This window comes from Erpetoichthys calabaricus, chromosome 1, assembly GCF_900747795.2.
Source record: "Erpetoichthys calabaricus chromosome 1, fErpCal1.3, whole genome shotgun sequence".
Lineage (NCBI taxonomy): Eukaryota > Metazoa > Chordata > Cladistia > Polypteriformes > Polypteridae > Erpetoichthys > Erpetoichthys calabaricus.
This window is the reverse complement of record NC_041394.2, coordinates 125528518-125545533: the sequence shown is the minus strand read 5'-3', so window position 1 is coordinate 125545533 and position 17016 is coordinate 125528518. Positions and strand designations below refer to the sequence as shown.

The window sequence follows — 17016 nt, the reverse complement described above, 5'->3', positions numbered from 1 at the left end:
TATTTTAGGACAGACACTGTCATGCACACAAACTTACGTTATGCAAGAATCAAACTGACCAAAAGGTTTTTGGGATGCAGGAAGAAATCTAAATGTTTTGTGAAAATTCATATACAGTAGACAAGGGAAGAATGTTTTAGGTTTCACACAAACAATGACAAAGCCAGGATTTAAGCCCAGATATATAGGCTTTTGACACAGCAGCACTAACTACTGCATCACCTTTAACGTGTGGATCTTTTATTTGACTGTTATGTATGGTGTAAAAGAGAAACTTTCTATATGACTAAGAACTTTCTTAAAGATCGCCTTAATTATTTAGTTATGTCTATAAATTACAAACAGTTAATTCATAAAATAGTCTGACCCCTTCACTTTCTGCACACTTTATTGTGTTATAGATATCAATTTAAAAAAGATAAATTTTCCATTTTTGTCCATCAATATACACTCCACAACAACAGTGTGAAAACATGCTTTCAGAATGGTTTGTGAATTAATTCAAAATGAAAAACGTTTTGCTGTGGCACTCCAAATTGTGTTTGGTTCAAGTATTCTTGAGATGTGTGTAGAACTTGATTGGAGTCCACCTGTGACAAACTGAATTGACTGGAGACACCGGTGTATATAAGGTCCACAATTAACACTGCTTGGCAGGACAAAAGTCAAAACGTCCAAGTAACTCTCTGTGGACTTCCTTGATAAAACTGGTGAGATTGATCATGACAGAGGTATAAAACCATTTCTAAAGCTTGGAGTGTTCTCAGGAATACAATAGTTTCAATAATTGTGAAATGGAAGAAGTTTGGAACCACAAGGGCTCTCACTAGAGTTGGTCATTTGGTCTGAATAACTGGGCAAGAAGTGGTTTGGTCAGGGACATAACAAAAAAAAATGGCCACTCTAACAGCACTTCAGAAATCTATCACTGAGAGGGGAGAACCAGTCAGAAGAATGACTATCTCAGCAAAGTTCCATCAATTCAAATTTATGGTAAAGTGGAAGCCACTCTTGCCAAACGGCATTTAAGGGTCAATTCTCTGTTCTGATGAAACAGATATTGAACTGTTTGTGCAGCACAATGCTATATCTGACAAACTCAAGTCACTGCTCATCCCATGCCTAATACCGTCCCTACAGTGGAGCATGTGGGGGGCAGCATCACTCTATGGGGGCAGTTCTCAGCAGTAGAGAAAGGGAGGCTGGTCAGAACTGAAGAAAGGATAAATGCTGCTAAATACTAATCACCTTGCAGCAGCGCAGTGAATCATACAGCCAAGACCATGCTGGGATGGCTTCAGGACAAGTCTTTGAATGTCCTTGAGTGGCCTAACTAAAGACGAGACTTAAACCCCATTGAACATGTGTAGGGAGACCTGACGATGGCAGGTCACAGATGCTTCCAATTCAATTGAATGTAGCTTAAGAGGATCTGGCATGAAGAATGGGATAAACTGCACAGATCCAGGTGTGCAAAGCTTGTAGAGACTTACCCAAGAAGACTCGAAGCTGTAATGTCTGCCAAAGGGGCTTCTACAAAGTACCAACATAAGGGTTTGAATACTTGTACGAGTAAGAGATATCAATTTTTGTTTTTTAATAAATTTGCAAGCGAGTCTGAAAGCATGTTTTCACTTTGTCACTATGGGTTTTTAAGTGTAGATTGAAAGGCAAAAATGCCAAATTTATCAATTTAAAATTATATCTACAACACAATATTGAATGTGAGGGTGTCTGAATACATTCTAAATTCATAGTAGCCTTGAAAAGTACAGATCTGTGTGTACTGTTTTAAATGTTTTATTTCAGTATTGTTTTAATTTGCTTTTAAAATTATGGACAAAGTTTTATAAGTAATGCAATGCAGTATTTATATGAATGGCTTTTATTCCACATTCTAGGTTGGTTGTGAAGCTGAATGGGTGTCAATCACACCTACTAAAAGAAAGCAAACTTTAGGACAATCTCAACATCTACCTTTTGAGAAGATTAAATGCATTGGAAATGAGTCTTCTGTTTCAGTTTGTCAATATATTGAGAATGACAACTGTACTCCAGCGTACAATGTTTACCTCACCTGTAATACAGAAAGGTTTGTACATTGCTGTTATACACTATGGCAACCAGGGGGCTGCTGCCTAGTGATCCAGGGGAGACAATGCCCTGTACATGCTGTCTCCCGCTGTCCTTCGCGGCTGAGGGAATCCCAGGCTGGGCAAGGTTGCCAGCCGTCCTTCACAACACATAAAGCACAGGTTATTATATATTTATTTAGAAGTCTGCACATAGACCACTAAATTTAAGTTTGTTTAAATTTGATATTATTTAGCATTTTGAAGGTAAGTACTGGTTATTTTTTCTGCAGATGTTCAAACTCCATATATAGTGGTTGAGTAAGATTTAATATGATGCAAGGCAATGTTTTTACTTAGAAAGTAGTGTTATCAGATGACTGACATACCTTCTCACTAAGCGTTTCTTAGTAAATGCAAAAAAAGAAACAGCAGAGGTAACAGTTGCTTCATATTTGCAATTAGTTTCTCTGTTGTATATTAGTCCATCCATCCATCCATTATCCAACCCACTATATCCTAACTACAGGGTCACGGGGGTCTGCTGGAGCCAATCCCAGGCAACACAGGGCACAAGACAGGAAACAAACCCCGGGCAGGATGCACAAGTAACACACACACACACACACACCAAGCACACAGTAGGGACAATTTAGAATCGCCAATGCACCTAACCTGCATGTCTTTGGACTGTGGTGGAAACCGGAGTACCCGGAGGAAACCCACGCAGACATGGGGAGATTGTATATTAGTTGATTCCTTAAACTGCAAAATGTTTAATCCATTCAGTAAACAAGTGAAACTTTAAATATTTAAACATGTACTTGTCACCTTTTTTTGATTGAAGTTATTTAACAATATATAGAACCATAGTAGCACAGAGCAATTTATACTTTCATCAAACATATTTTTCTCCAAAAATGGCTCCACATAATTTTCTCAATATAACTTTAATATTGATTACATTGAAACTGTACACTGGTTGCCTATTGCTCAGAAATACATTTGTGGTGTTTTATTTATACTTATACATTGTTTGCAGTAATTCACTAATGTATTTTATTAATAGACCTAAAGAAAATTGGCTTACATGGCTAGCCTTGATGGTTGCTGCCATTATTATCACAGTCTTTTGCTTTGTACGAGCAATGGAGTCACTGAAGTGCTGTCATCGGATAATGGGAAGACAACATCCATCCAGGTACAAAAGTGCGGATCAGCAATGGAGATGCTGTAATGGCAACACCTCTCCTGTCCATAAAAGAAGAAGACGGCAACCTGAGCTTCAAATCATGGTGGACCCTGTAGAAGACAAGCAAAGCACATTGGGATCACCAGTTCTAAGAGAGCCAACAGGTGAGGCAGATCTTTGTTACATCTTATCATTTTTCTACTATACCAAATTGAAATATAAAGCTAAAAAATATTTTATTATAAATCTAGTATAACTGTCTACCCATTATCTATTGAAAGTTTTATTGGCCATGTCATCACCTGGTAACTATCAATAACAGTTGTGGGGAACAGACCGGACACAGACAGGCAGACACCGATGGTTCCACAACCAACACACATTTATTCATATTTTATCACAAATAAACAGCACACACCCCAGTGCCGCAGCACCAGTCACCCCAAATGCCTTTTCTCTCTTCAAGTCCAGGTCCACTTCCTCTCCTCCGTCCTCTTCCACCCTACTCCAGCCATCGAATGGAGGGAGGCGGCCCCTTTTATAACCACCCGGATATGGTCCAGGGGCCTCCCAATGAGTGCCTACTGGCACTCCCCGGTGTGGTGGAAGTGCCGGCTGTGCACCCGGAAGCACTCTGGGTGTCCCTGGTCTTCTTCCCCCCAGCACTTCCGGGCTCCTCAGGCATCGAGCCAGGGCTCCTCAGGCATCAGGGCACCCCCTGGCGGTGACCACGGGCCCATATAGGGTTGAGCTTCTAAGCTCTGTTCCCATGGTCCCCAAAGCCACCAGGGTGGTCGCCCCTCGTGGTATGGAGAAGGCATAATCCCTCCTCCGGTCCTTCTGGGCGTCCCGGCTGGGTACCACCCCCGGCCGTTTGCCACACAATTTAAGGATTGCTTCATGGTTATTGATTGTTTGCAGTTTGATTTCTGCAGACTAAACCACTGACCACATACAAAAATATATCTGAAATGTGCACACAAATGTCAAATAGAACATAAGAGGAAAACTGAGCTAAAGTCAATTTTTTAGTGTTAATGCAACATATTTACTTTTGATTTTGTGTGATAGTATGCAGTATTTCACCAGAGTAGAACTAAATTATACATTAGAGTTACTATTTTTATTCAAATTGTGATTCCCTTGTTGTGTGGATTGAGGAAATGTTCAGCTCCTTTTGCAGTATATTATACAAATCAACTCATGCAGTATTAATACATGATATCAAAGACGATTGTTAAAAGCTCAGAATTGTCCCAGCACCACTTTTTAAAAGCCAGACATGCTATTTGATATATTTAATTGAGTTCTTGTGCTTCTTGTGTTGTGCAAACATCTCTCTTTTTTCATGTGTACTTTGGGAGTCACAAAACTCACTCAGACTAAGACAATAGTCTCCATACTGTGTGTTATACTTAAATCAATTAACTTCAGCAGTGGATTTAGATAGTTGTGCTTGTATATGGTGATAGTTCAAATTTATTGCAAACATACTCTAGCTTTAAGTGACTGAAAACAGTTTGTAGAGAACATTAAAAAAAGAAGCCAATGTTCAAATGCCTCAGTGTCTTATTCATCCATTAGCTAAATTTTATTTATTATGACTTTGACATCATCTGCAATGACATGTGATACACAGGATGTTACAGTACATTCATTGTCTAACAATGTCAACTCAGCAATGTTAATCAGGATATGCTCTTTCTTTAATTTAAACTTATTGTCAGCTGAAATTTTCATCTTAAAGAATTATTTGCATGTTGTTCATTGTAATTGTTTTCCCTGACTGTAGCATATATTTAAAGTTATTTAGATTTTAGCATTTTAATTTGTGTTTAGTTAAAGCAGAGAAATGGCAGAGATGCATAGAAATAATGGGAAAAAATCCCTTCTATTGGTGAATTAAATCCTGTGTCAAGCTAGAACTGTAACTGCTGATATATGAAAATATTACTATTTTATACTTCAGGCATGCTTCCATATTTTGGAAGAGAATGACACAACAAATTAAAAGAGTTGGCGTTCATCCCAGCACCCTGTATATTATTGTTCAAGAAAAAAAAAAATAAATGAGAAAAAGGTCTTTTCAGACTTGAGTTAATATGGACCAAGTGAAAACAGCAGAGCTTCCAGTTTACAACCCTCTGGACAGAAAGGGGAAGTCCTGGTGGACAGACACCGGAAGTGATGTCGGTCGGTGATGTCATAGCTGTCAATCATCCAGTCTGCAGAGGGGTAAAGAGGTATTAAAATCACAGCACCAACGCCTGGTGAAGCAGTATAATTACAGTAACTAGATCCCCTCAGCTGTCCCCCTTGCGCATGCACATGACAGTTTAGAAAAACTGTAAGATGAATACCTTTATTTTGTAAGAAAAATTGAGACAAATGAGTAGTAATGTTTAGGCCAAAACAAAAATTGCCACTTTTGATTTTTTTCTACAGTATTGAATTTACTGTATTTTTTATATAAGAGCTCAGTCATGTAGTGATAGCTACAGAATTTTACAAAATGTGCAACGTGTGTAAACTAGACATGTTTTGTGTTGAACAAACATTTTTGTTACCACCTATTCTTATTGAGAAGTTTTTTTATAATGGACTGATTTAATTGTTGGTTGCTAAGTAGATCTATCTATCTATCTATCTATCTATCTATCTATCTATCTATCTATCTATCTATCTATCTATCTATCTATCTATCTATCTATCTATCTATCTATCTACTGTATCTAGTAAAGAAGTACAAATATTTTAAAACATATATAAGAAAATACATCTAGTACTAATAATGCAAAGTGTTACTCAGTACTTAAAATATTAACATATTCTTAGAATACATTTCCCAAACAACATACTTATTAAATGATTAAGAAAGCATGGCTTTGTTTGATCCTGAATTCATTACATTGTACCTTCATTATTTTAAAAGCTTTGCTTTAGAGACATCTAGTGGCATTAAACTAAAATACAGTTTATTTATACTGAATGTTTCTGTAAAAATACAGTATTTGAAGTCATCAAAGTGTAGAATCCTTTTCATTCTAAAACATTAATTCCATTTTGTAAAAAATTATGGGTACCGTATATAACAGAAAGGTTAGAAAGAACAAAACCAAATGTGGTAACTTGGATTATCTTTGAATTAATAGAAGTGTGCAACTCTTCTGCTTAGTGGTAATATGGAGATCAGTTTTGTGTCAGTGAAGACAGACGCTGCATACAGGATCTGATCTTATACTGCTTCTGTGATCCTGGAGTAATATCTTTCATTATTTAATTATTTATTTTTTATACATTCAATAAGTTTTAATGCCTTTAAAGTCCAGTAAGTATTGTTACAAAAAGTAGCCTGTACAGGTATGTCAATAACAACTGTACTTTTGTGTTTGGTTTTTATGATGTGGTAGCTCCCAGGTTGCTAGATTATTTGAAAGTAGTGGGTACCTTTCTCTGTGGGCCATGCAGCTTTACAAAATATGACAAGTGATTATTATTAGAGTATACCTCATTAAACTCATTTATTTTTACTTGCAAACAAATGAGACTGCTCATTTAAAGACAGGATTCCAATGAGCAATTTATATTTCATTCCATAATGTAACTCACTATGTCCTTAATTTAATTTTATTAATTTTATTCCCATATCCATAATTTTAAACTGGCCCCAGAATCACGTCTGTGATCATCCTGCTTATGATCTTGAGAATTAGGCTAGAGTTTCCTCTAGTATCTTCCAGTGTTCCTGAGCTTTTAAGCCCTCAGTTGCCCTTGTCCCATAGGCAGCCTCCATACTTTCCACTCTTTTAAAAAGACAGTACTGTCCCCTTCATTCACAATTTATACATAGATCTTTTGCTCTACATCCTTGGCCTTAATGTTTAATGAAGAGTCAGGCATCCGTAGACCTCTTGGGTCACCTGCCTCCTAGTGCCCTGACTTAACATTGTGTCTCTATCCAGGCCGCTTCCCTATGTTACTCTCTTTTACTTGTTACACTGCTTTTTAAATATGTATCTCTTTTCCATCCATGCTGGCATGTCTAGCTCCTATAATCCTGTACATATAGGCTTTACCATCACACTGTGCCATCCTAGTGGAGATCTTGCACCTGGAAACCTCATTTCAACCAGGAAAACCTTCAGAGGGTCTAATCTATTCATGTACTGTACATCAAATCAGGATTAAATAAGTGACTATGATTATTTTTGATATTTTGATGACCAATGTGCAACTGAGCAGTGATGGTACATGTCTGACACATGACTTTGGTTCTATAAAGATATCTTTAAATGGGCACAACACACAATAACAAGTAAATTATGCAGATGATGGAAACCAGAATTTTGTAGTATAAAACAAAATGCATGCAAAATAATATTTCTGAAAGCTTTAACAAGAAACATTTTATTTTTGTGTGGTGTTTATGGACTCCTGATTTACACTCTTTTAACCGGGCAAAAACCACATACATTTAACCATATTTTAAATGTGAAAAAAAATGCTGGAAAATGTCCATCCATCCATTATCCAACCCGCTATATCCTAACTACAGGGTCACGGGGGTCTGCTGGAGCCAATCCCAGCCAACACAGGGTGCAAGGCAGGAAACAAACCCTGGGCAGGGCGCCAGCCCACCACAGGCTGAAAAATGTAAAGAAGGTAAAAAAGGGTCTTTAACAACTGTGCTATTTTGTCCATTTACAAATGCATTCATGTGAGACAACAGGCTTGCTGAGCTTATTTATCCTCTTGGTACTCAACATGGCACCACATAATAATTATGAATAGTTCCTGCTACAAGAAACAGAAACAAATGCTCAGTGATCATATATTCCTGATGCTCCTTATAATAGAATCTATAGAATACCTACATTTAAATTAAATGCAATTATATCTTTCCAGTCCTCATTGATAGAATATTCAGTGAGTGAACATTCAGACATCACTAGAAGATTAAAGAATGAAGTAAACAAGGTACACAAAAGAATGTAGTGTGGACAATAATGAAAAAATCTGAAAAGTGACTGTTGAAGACCAAACATTGGATTAATTCTTTTTGGGAAGGACAGTGCATGGAAATAGTTGAGGAGTACTGGACTGATAGAAATACTGCTGTCCATAATCTAATTGACTAATTTACACTGTATAAGCCATCTAGTAGTATCTATGGCAATCAGCCTGTCCTTACTGCTCTGACAGATACATTTTATGAGCAGTTAGACAGTACCGATTCTGCATTCAGATCACTCCCTCCATGTTGATTACTAACAACTCTGTCTTACCACAAACAGATAATGAGAATGAAGTAGGTGATGTGAGGCAGTGCAGACTTTTATATAGCAGCATCTGCAGACACTTGGAACAAACCCTGGACGTGGTGCCAGTTGGTGGAAGGGTGAATGCACAAACTCCCCAACCTAACGCTATGGCCAATTTAGTATCATTAATCCACCTAATCTGCATGTCTTTGGACTGTGGAAGGAAACTGGAACTCCCAGAGAAAACCCACACAAACACAGGGAGAACATGCAAACTCCACGCAGGGAGGACACAGGACACAAACATTGGCCTCTGTACTGTGAGGCAGCAGCACTACCGCTGCACCACTGTACTTCCCATGGGGCCTCCAATAAAAAACAAAAGTCATTTGCTTTGGCTCTTTACTAATCAATGGATACAATACAAAATCTTAATGCTGACTTTTAAAGCTTTAAATGGTAGTTTACTGACCTAGTTAGTGGATTTAATTGATCCTTTTGAGCTAAGCACAACTTTCTGCTCTGCTGATGCACTTCTTTTATCCAGTCCAACTTACAGGTCAAAAAAAGCCCATGCCATAATTATTTAGCTCCTTAATTGTAAAGTGCTCAGTGTCATTTTCAGTAAAGGGGAACTTAAATAATATCATTGAAATCCTTATAAAATCTTATGTTATTCATATTTGAATGATAAAGAAGCAAATGGGATGATTTGATTTAATTGCCAAGGTAGAGTAAAAGTTAACCAAATACTTGATTTGTCTGAGCCTTTTATTTATGCACTTTTATATAGTATAGCATCAACTCAATGAAACTTCTGGGATATTGATCTGGTCAGTTAAGTAGCAGAGGGGGTTGATAATCAGTTTCAGCTGCTTTGGTGTTAATGAAATTAAGAACAGGTGCACGAGGGGCAACAATGAGACGACCCCCAAAACAGGAATGGTTTAAACAGGTGGAGGCCACTGACATTTTTCCCTCCTCATCTTTTCTGGTTGTTTTTTCACTAGTTTTGCATTTGGTTATGGTCAGTGTCACTTTTGGTAGCATGAGGCGATACCTGGACCCTACAGAGGTTGCACAGGTAGTCCAACTTCTCCAGGATGACACATCAATACGTGCCATTGCCAGACGGTTTGCTGTGTCACCCAGCACAGTCTAAAGGGCATGGAGGAGATTCCAGGAGACAGGCAGTTACTCTTGGAGAGCTGGATGGGGCCGTAGAAGGTCCTTAACCCGTCAGCAGGACTGGTATCTGGTCCTGTGGGCAAGGAGGAACAGGAGGAGCACTGCCAGAGCCCTACAAAATGACCTCCAGCAGGCAACTGGTGTGAATGTCTCTGGCCAAACAATCAGAAACAGACTTCATGAGGGTAACCTGAGGGCCTGATGTCCTCTGGTGGGCCCCTAGCACCGTGGAGCTTGATTGGCATTTGCTAAATAACACCAGAATTGGCAGGTCCACCACTGGCACCCTGTGCTTTTCACAGATGAGAGCAGGTTCACCCTGAGCACATTTGACAGACGTGAAAGGGTCTGGAGAAGCCGTGGAGAACATTATGCTGCCTGTAACATCGTTCAGCATGACCGGTTTGGTGGTGGGTCAGTGATGGTCTGGGGAGGTATATCCATGGAGAGAAACACAGACCTCTACAAACTAGGCAGCGGCACCTTGACTGCCATTAGGTATCAGGATGAAATCCTTGGACCCATTGTCAGACCCTATGCTGGTGCAGTGGGCCCTGGGTTCCTCCTGGTGCACGACAATGCCTGGCCTCATGTGGCAAGAGTATGCAGGCAGTTTCTGGAGGATGAAGGAATTGATACCATTGACTGGGCCCCACGCTCGCCTGACCTAAATCCAATAGAACACCTCTGGGACATTATGTTTCAGTCCATCTGACGCCGCCAGGTTACACCTCAGACTGTCCAGGAGCTCAATGATGCCCTGGTCCAGATCTGGGAGGAGATCCCCAGAACACCATCTTTCATATCATTAGGAGTATGCCCCGACATTGTCAGGCATGCATACAAGCACATGGGGGCAATGCAAACTACTGAGTACAATTTTGAGTTGCTGCAATGAAATTTCGGCAAAATTGACTGGCCTGACGCATCATTTTTTCACATTGATTTTCGGGGTGTCTTTGAATTCAGCCCTCTGCAGGTAGATAATTCTTATTTCTATCAAACAATGTGGCATCCTTTTGTTCCTAACATATTACCCAGTCCATATCAGTAATGATGTCTAACATGATTTTTTTCCAGTTGAGATCTAATGTGTTTTCAAAGTGTTCCTTTAATTTTTTGAGCAGTTTATTTACATTACTGTGTCATCATAGAATCATAGCAGAATGTTTGGCGAAAAATATTAGTGTCAAAGTTCTTCTCCATTATTGTTTCTTTTTTATCATTTATTTGTTCTTTTTACCTTCTTTATTTTTAACAAAAAAACTTCAATTTTGTTGCTTTGAGAGAGTCCCCTAAAAGTAGAGGTTGCTGTGATGACAGGCCCTTGTATTGTTTATAAAGAAATCATAAAATGCATCAGAGAATTGAAGGTTGTTTTTATGCTCAGCTACATCCTTGAGTTTATGTTTTCAGTTCTTAATTGCCTGTTCCAATAATCATGATTCACTGTATTTTCCTGTTCTTAAGATTGTTTTTCATAAATACTGGTGTGAAACAAGCAACAAATCTTCTCTTTGAAGGCTGTGTAATTGTGATGCTGTTGAAAAGTGCAATGCTATTGTACGTTCAGAGTACATCAAAAATATGCTGCAATACTACAGTTTCACTTTATTTTCTCAAATGCTTATGTTTTGAAAACTTAATAATTTATAAGCTTGTTCTTTTTCTTTTTTATTTCCCCAGATATCAATGCCCTTCTTGCACCACATGGATTTCAGCTGAACAATTCAATCACCCCCCCTCCAAGTTACATGAATGCTCTCAAAGTCATTTCCAAGCCTCTGGACAACACACAAACCCCACCTCCCAGCTATTTGGAAGCACTCAAAGTCCTGTCCAGACCAGTTATTGTCCATGTGCCAGCAGATTTGGACAATGAGGAAGAAGAACTTCTTGCAAAGAAATCAGAACCCTCAGAAGAGAGGCAGTAGGTTGGCTTTAGCATCTTGTGTGAGATAATGGAGATAAGAGTAAGTCGAATCTTTGCAATGGGGAAAAGGGCTGCCATCATTACTAAGCCTGCCTGATACTTCTTGAATATTGTGTCTAGATACTCCACTTATCATTGAAGACCTTAGCAGTCTGCCTTGAAAAATATATTTATCAGACATTATTTTAAAACTAATTTTGAAATCAACAACCTTGTAGAAGGAGTATGAAAATATGTACAAAACAAGAAAAACATAATCAGCTGTATTATTTTTTATCTTTTTCTTTTTAACACACATAAAATATTTGTGTTAGATTACATCCTATTAAGAAACATTGTGCCAGAAATACTGACTCAGAACAGTTTAGGAATCGTCAGTGTAGCATTTAACTAACAGAACTCAAAGTCTACGCTGCCCATCTTCTATCGGCTATTTATTTTTGGAAATGTTAAATGTAAAAAAAATGAATTAATGCTGAAGTAAATACATATCATTCTTTGGACTGGGTCATGACTTAAATTATTACTCACTACCTCAATTGTCAAATCAGTAAATCTACATATATGACAATGTTTTAAGGAAAACTCTCACAAAGTATTTTCAGCAAGCTTTGGGGATACTGTATAGACAATGAAAGCAAATATACATTATTTAATATCTATGAATAATGCATTGCCATTGAATTCACCTGGCTCTAGTAGGTCTCTAGTAAATAGTCTTTTTGGAGAAGCACTTTCACAGTGCTTGGTTGAGTATTGCTATAATCATACAAGATCAAAACAAGGTGGTTACATCAGGAAATAAAGCAACAGGCTAGACAGGTGAAGATGAAGAAACAAGGAAGAAGTCCCTGTGCTAAAGTCTTCTTGGAAGTGCCTTTCAGCTTCCTGTATTCTAAAGAAATGGAAAATGCCTGAAAAGCTGGGCCGGGCAGTAACAAGGTTTAAGACAGGCAATAAAACTCTAAGCAAAAATCAAATGTTAGGAAACAAAGTAAATGTCCTTTCACAATCTTATTTTATGATGCCCCTAATTGAAATATCAATTTTTGCCTTTATGATAAATAGACTTTAATATAAAGATGTCAGAAGCAATACTCCACTATCTTTTATAGGTAGGGAATTCAGTCAGTATGTGTGTGACGACTAATTAGGCTGACCCTAAACTCTGAAGTGAATCTGAGACTTGGACCCAAAAGTGATTCCTGGAATGGCATGAAAGCTGTCTATGGTCAAAGTCACAGAGATGAGATAGGTAAATTATTTTGAAATACAGTAGTACTTGGAAGGTGGACATATTATTGAACCATCACTCAGGACAGACAAAGCAGTTGCCTGTGGAGGATAACTTAATTTTTTTTTGTTCCTTTCTTTCCTTGGTTTTAGCTCAACTTTTATTTACTAGTACAATGTGTATTATAAGCTAAAAAGAACATTAACATATATTTGAATCTCATCAGCAATACTTTGGGTGTGGATAGACCCCCTTTACCAGCATTTTTCATAGAAACAAAAACCAGAAATATGTAAGAAATTGTGCTTATGAGCTGTGCAATTTAGGAAGTCATCAGTCATTGATAAAAAATGAATGTATAAAAATGTGAAGTAATCGCATATTGTACATATTCAAAATATAAACTAATAAAATGTGTATCAGTGGGCTATGTGATGGACTAGCAGCCTGTCTAGGTTAGTTTATGGCCAGAATTTACATATTTATTTTAAATGCTACTTATCCCATGTAGTTTGGAGCAATGAATGAGAAAAAAATGTAACATCTTGTATTCATGGAGAACTCAGACATCAAACTTTCTGATACAATGGGTGTCTATGAAGATCATCACTGAACCTCAGCAAAAAAATGGAAAATGTCTTTTAAACAAATTTCATGTTACTTATGCTGTATAATCCACATATCTGTTGTAAGATACCTTTAGGTCATGACACTGAGCAAATTTTAATAAATACAAACATTGTGCTCAGGCTCCAGGTGGTAGCAGGTACTCATGGAAACACACACAAGTGTCTCCAGAGTGATGATGGGACAGTTGGATAGCCATGCATTCACATATAGATGTGCATGGTCCTGCCAGTTTACTTGTTAACACTCCAGGGTTTGCGATTGCAGCATCTGTGCTGAAATCAAGCATGAAAGGAACTAGGGCAGGGGCAGAAGGAGAAGACAAAAAGAAAGAATGGGAGAAAGAGAGAGAACTGGAGGTTAAATTGAAAGTGAAAGAGAAGGGCAGGTGAAAATGTGGATGGGAGAAAATAGCCCCAAAGCATGTGCCTGACACTTGAATCATTTTATGTAAAATACAAACCAGTTTATTCCTCCAAAGAATTTGTGTAGTGTTTCTTCTAGAGCTGACATTTTGAGCATTTTGTTTTGCTTTGGTACAAAGTCCTTAGCTGTAAAGGCAGCTGCCAGGCACTCTTAACTTCAGTTCAAATTTTGGTTCTCCACACAGGCGGTGTTTGGCATGCACTTTTTTAAGTCTCATCTGATAAGACTGATCAGTCATAGACAAAGTGACACCCAGAGATGTCTCCGCGATGCACCATTTAAACACTTGGCCAGTGAACATAGAGCTGGTAAGTCAACGACTGGCAACGTGGGTGGTGAAAACATTGCACCAATCATCAGCCAAAAGGTTGGGCTTTTGTGCATCCAAGATACTAACGGCAGAACATGAACTCCTTCCTTTATAATCCTTTGCCAATGTTAGATCTGTTCTTTCTCTATATACTCTGCTTGCTTTCAGCCTGACCATAATTTCTGCTCCATATAGCAGAACCCCTGTTGACTAGAGCATGACCACAACAAAAGATGCAAATACAGTAATCCCTCCTCCATCGCGGGGGTTGCGTTCCAGAACCCCCTGCGAAAGGTGAAAATCCGTGAAGTAGGAACCATATATTCATATGGTTCTTTTTATATATTTTAAGCCCTTATAAACTCTCCCACACTATTATAAACATTTCCTGCACAATTATACAGCATAAACCCTTTGTATTCTCTTAGATATTAGGTAAGATTCGTTGAAATTATGTATGTAAACACAGTTTATATACAGTAAAACCTAAATATTATTTTAAAGATATCGAGCGTCTCCGATATCACATATGTTACAGCCATTACGACAGACAGGCCACCAGCAATAAATACGTACAATGCAAGAAAAATTGTATACAGTAAAATGTGTGTACAGTGACACTAAACTATGTACATGTAATAAGTACTGTACGTAGATAATTAATTATGGTTACTCACCAACAATGAGTTTAATTTTACTGCACAACAAAGGATAGCGTTACAGCTCTTCTAAAGGAGCCTCTTCAGGCGATTGTGTAGCACCGCCGTTGTTCTCCTTCCATCACTCTTCAATCCAAATCCCTAAAGCAGATTCCATCCAGACTACTGCCTTATTACGTGCACTTGCAGCTCGTTTTGTGCCCTGCTTAAAGGACACTGCGGCTGTAGATCTTATATGCTTTTCCTCCTTTTTAAATAAAAAGAATCGTGGACTCACTGATGCTGCAATGGTGTCCTGCAGCGGTGTAGCTGTTCCCTTCCTTCAACATATCCAAAACTTTTACCTTTTCTGCAATCATTTGCATCTTCTGTTGGTGCTTGGACACGGCCCCTGAAGCAGTAGCAGGAGCACGTTAATGCTGAATGAGTGAGATGAGACTTCCTGGTTAATGCAGCACTCCGTCGCTGAGCCAATCAGCACACAGGAACTTAACTGTATGCTCTGATTGGGTAGCTTCTCAGTCATCCGCCAATAGCGTCCCTTGTATGAAATCAACTGGGCAAACCAACTGAGGAAGCATGTACCAGAAGTAAAAAGACCCATTGTCCGCAGAAACCCGCAAAGCAGCAAAAAATCCGCGTTATATATTTAGATATACTTACATATAAAATCCGCGATAGAGTGAAGCCGTGAAAGCCGAAGCGCGATATAGCAAGGGATTACTGTATCCCTTTTAATCCTAAGGACAACCTGGTACCTCATTGGAAAAATGGAAGAAAGTCTGTATTGGAGTAGGACAAGGGTACCACAGGTCCAAACTTTGCTAGAGTAAAGCAAAGTACACAAACAAAAGAGAGACCTACATAAAGCTATATGTCCATCTTGCTGAATCACTGATCACAAACTACACAGTAGATGTAAATTGTTTGCTAACAAAAGAGGCCCACAGTGTCTGAAACCTCTGAAAAAACTGCAGTACCAACTGCAAACAGAAGGTGTTACCAAGGTGAAGAAGAGCGTCTGAACAAAGAATAAAAAAATTGCACTGAAGATCTTTTGACATGTACTGGAGAATGTCAACACAGAAGGATAGAAGCAAAGCATCCCCTGCACTCGGAGTCAACAAGCACCAAACCATAAGTACACCTACTTTGATTCCATAGTAGTAGTTAGGATAAGGCCAGGTAATGTGTTATTGTTATTGGTATTACTGTAACTGAAAAGTACTATGCATTTTGAAGGATAAGCTTTTTGCTGTTATAAGTTTCTCTTCCTAAATTTAATAAGAAAGTTCAAAGCAGCTTCACACACACACACATGAAGAAACTGTGCATGGTAAACCAGTGTAGACTGGCTCTGAGCAAATTAATGCCACCATCATGGTGAAGACACTAAAAACTTAATAACTAGATAAAGAACTTATCCATTTTGACCACATTAATAGAAAGATCAGAATGAATAAGTTATGTGCCTTTTACTATAAGAAAGAAAAAGTTCAAACTAAGCTGGTGTAAATCTATGTTTTATGTTGTTTTTTATTGTCCTTCATTTATGTATGTGTATATATGTATATATATATATATATATGTATGTATCTATTTATGCTTGCATATATCCATCTTCTATTATCCTTATCTTATGAATAAATTATATTATTTGGTTTATTGAAGCAAGTGTGTTTGGGTTATGTGTTGCAAAGCAGTCTTATCACCACATACAGATGACAAATAGAGAAACTGAACATTATTTAATGTATACATTTGTCAGTTTGTGAACTTTATTGTTCATGAATTGAATAGATCTCTTTATAGTTCTGGCGTGAAGGTGAAACGCAGATTACTCACACACATCTGCAATGGCAAGGTGAATAAATTGTAGAGCTGGTGAGCAAACATGGAAACATGGGTTATTTTCATGAAATATTTAACCATATCGACCAGAAAAGTGAATTCCATAAATTTAAAAGTTTATTCAAATAGGGAGATGAAAACTAAAGTGAAAATTCTCAACCCTGACTACACAATGGCAGAGTCAGATATAAACTGAAAGGAGCCTAGTTAGCCAAGAAGGCTAAGGTAAGGAGACCTACATACCCACTCAAATCTTCATCAAT

At 38.1% G+C, this 17016-nt stretch overlaps 1 protein-coding gene across 1 annotated transcript in view; it reads left to right on the top strand.

Annotated features, from left to right (window-relative positions):
* The window catches only part of LOC114655151 (scavenger receptor cysteine-rich type 1 protein M130-like), a 134612-nt gene extending 118125 nt beyond the window's left edge, over positions 1–16487 (top strand). The window contains exons 6-8 of the mRNA XM_028806015.2: positions 1902–2092; positions 3142–3428; positions 11400–16487. Coding sequence (XP_028661848.1) covers positions 1902–2092; positions 3142–3428; positions 11400–11647 — 726 coding nt within the window. The 3' untranslated portion in view covers positions 11648–16487. The remainder of the gene's footprint in view (positions 1–1901; positions 2093–3141; positions 3429–11399) is intronic.
* The last annotated feature ends 529 nt before the right edge of the window (positions 16488–17016 follow it).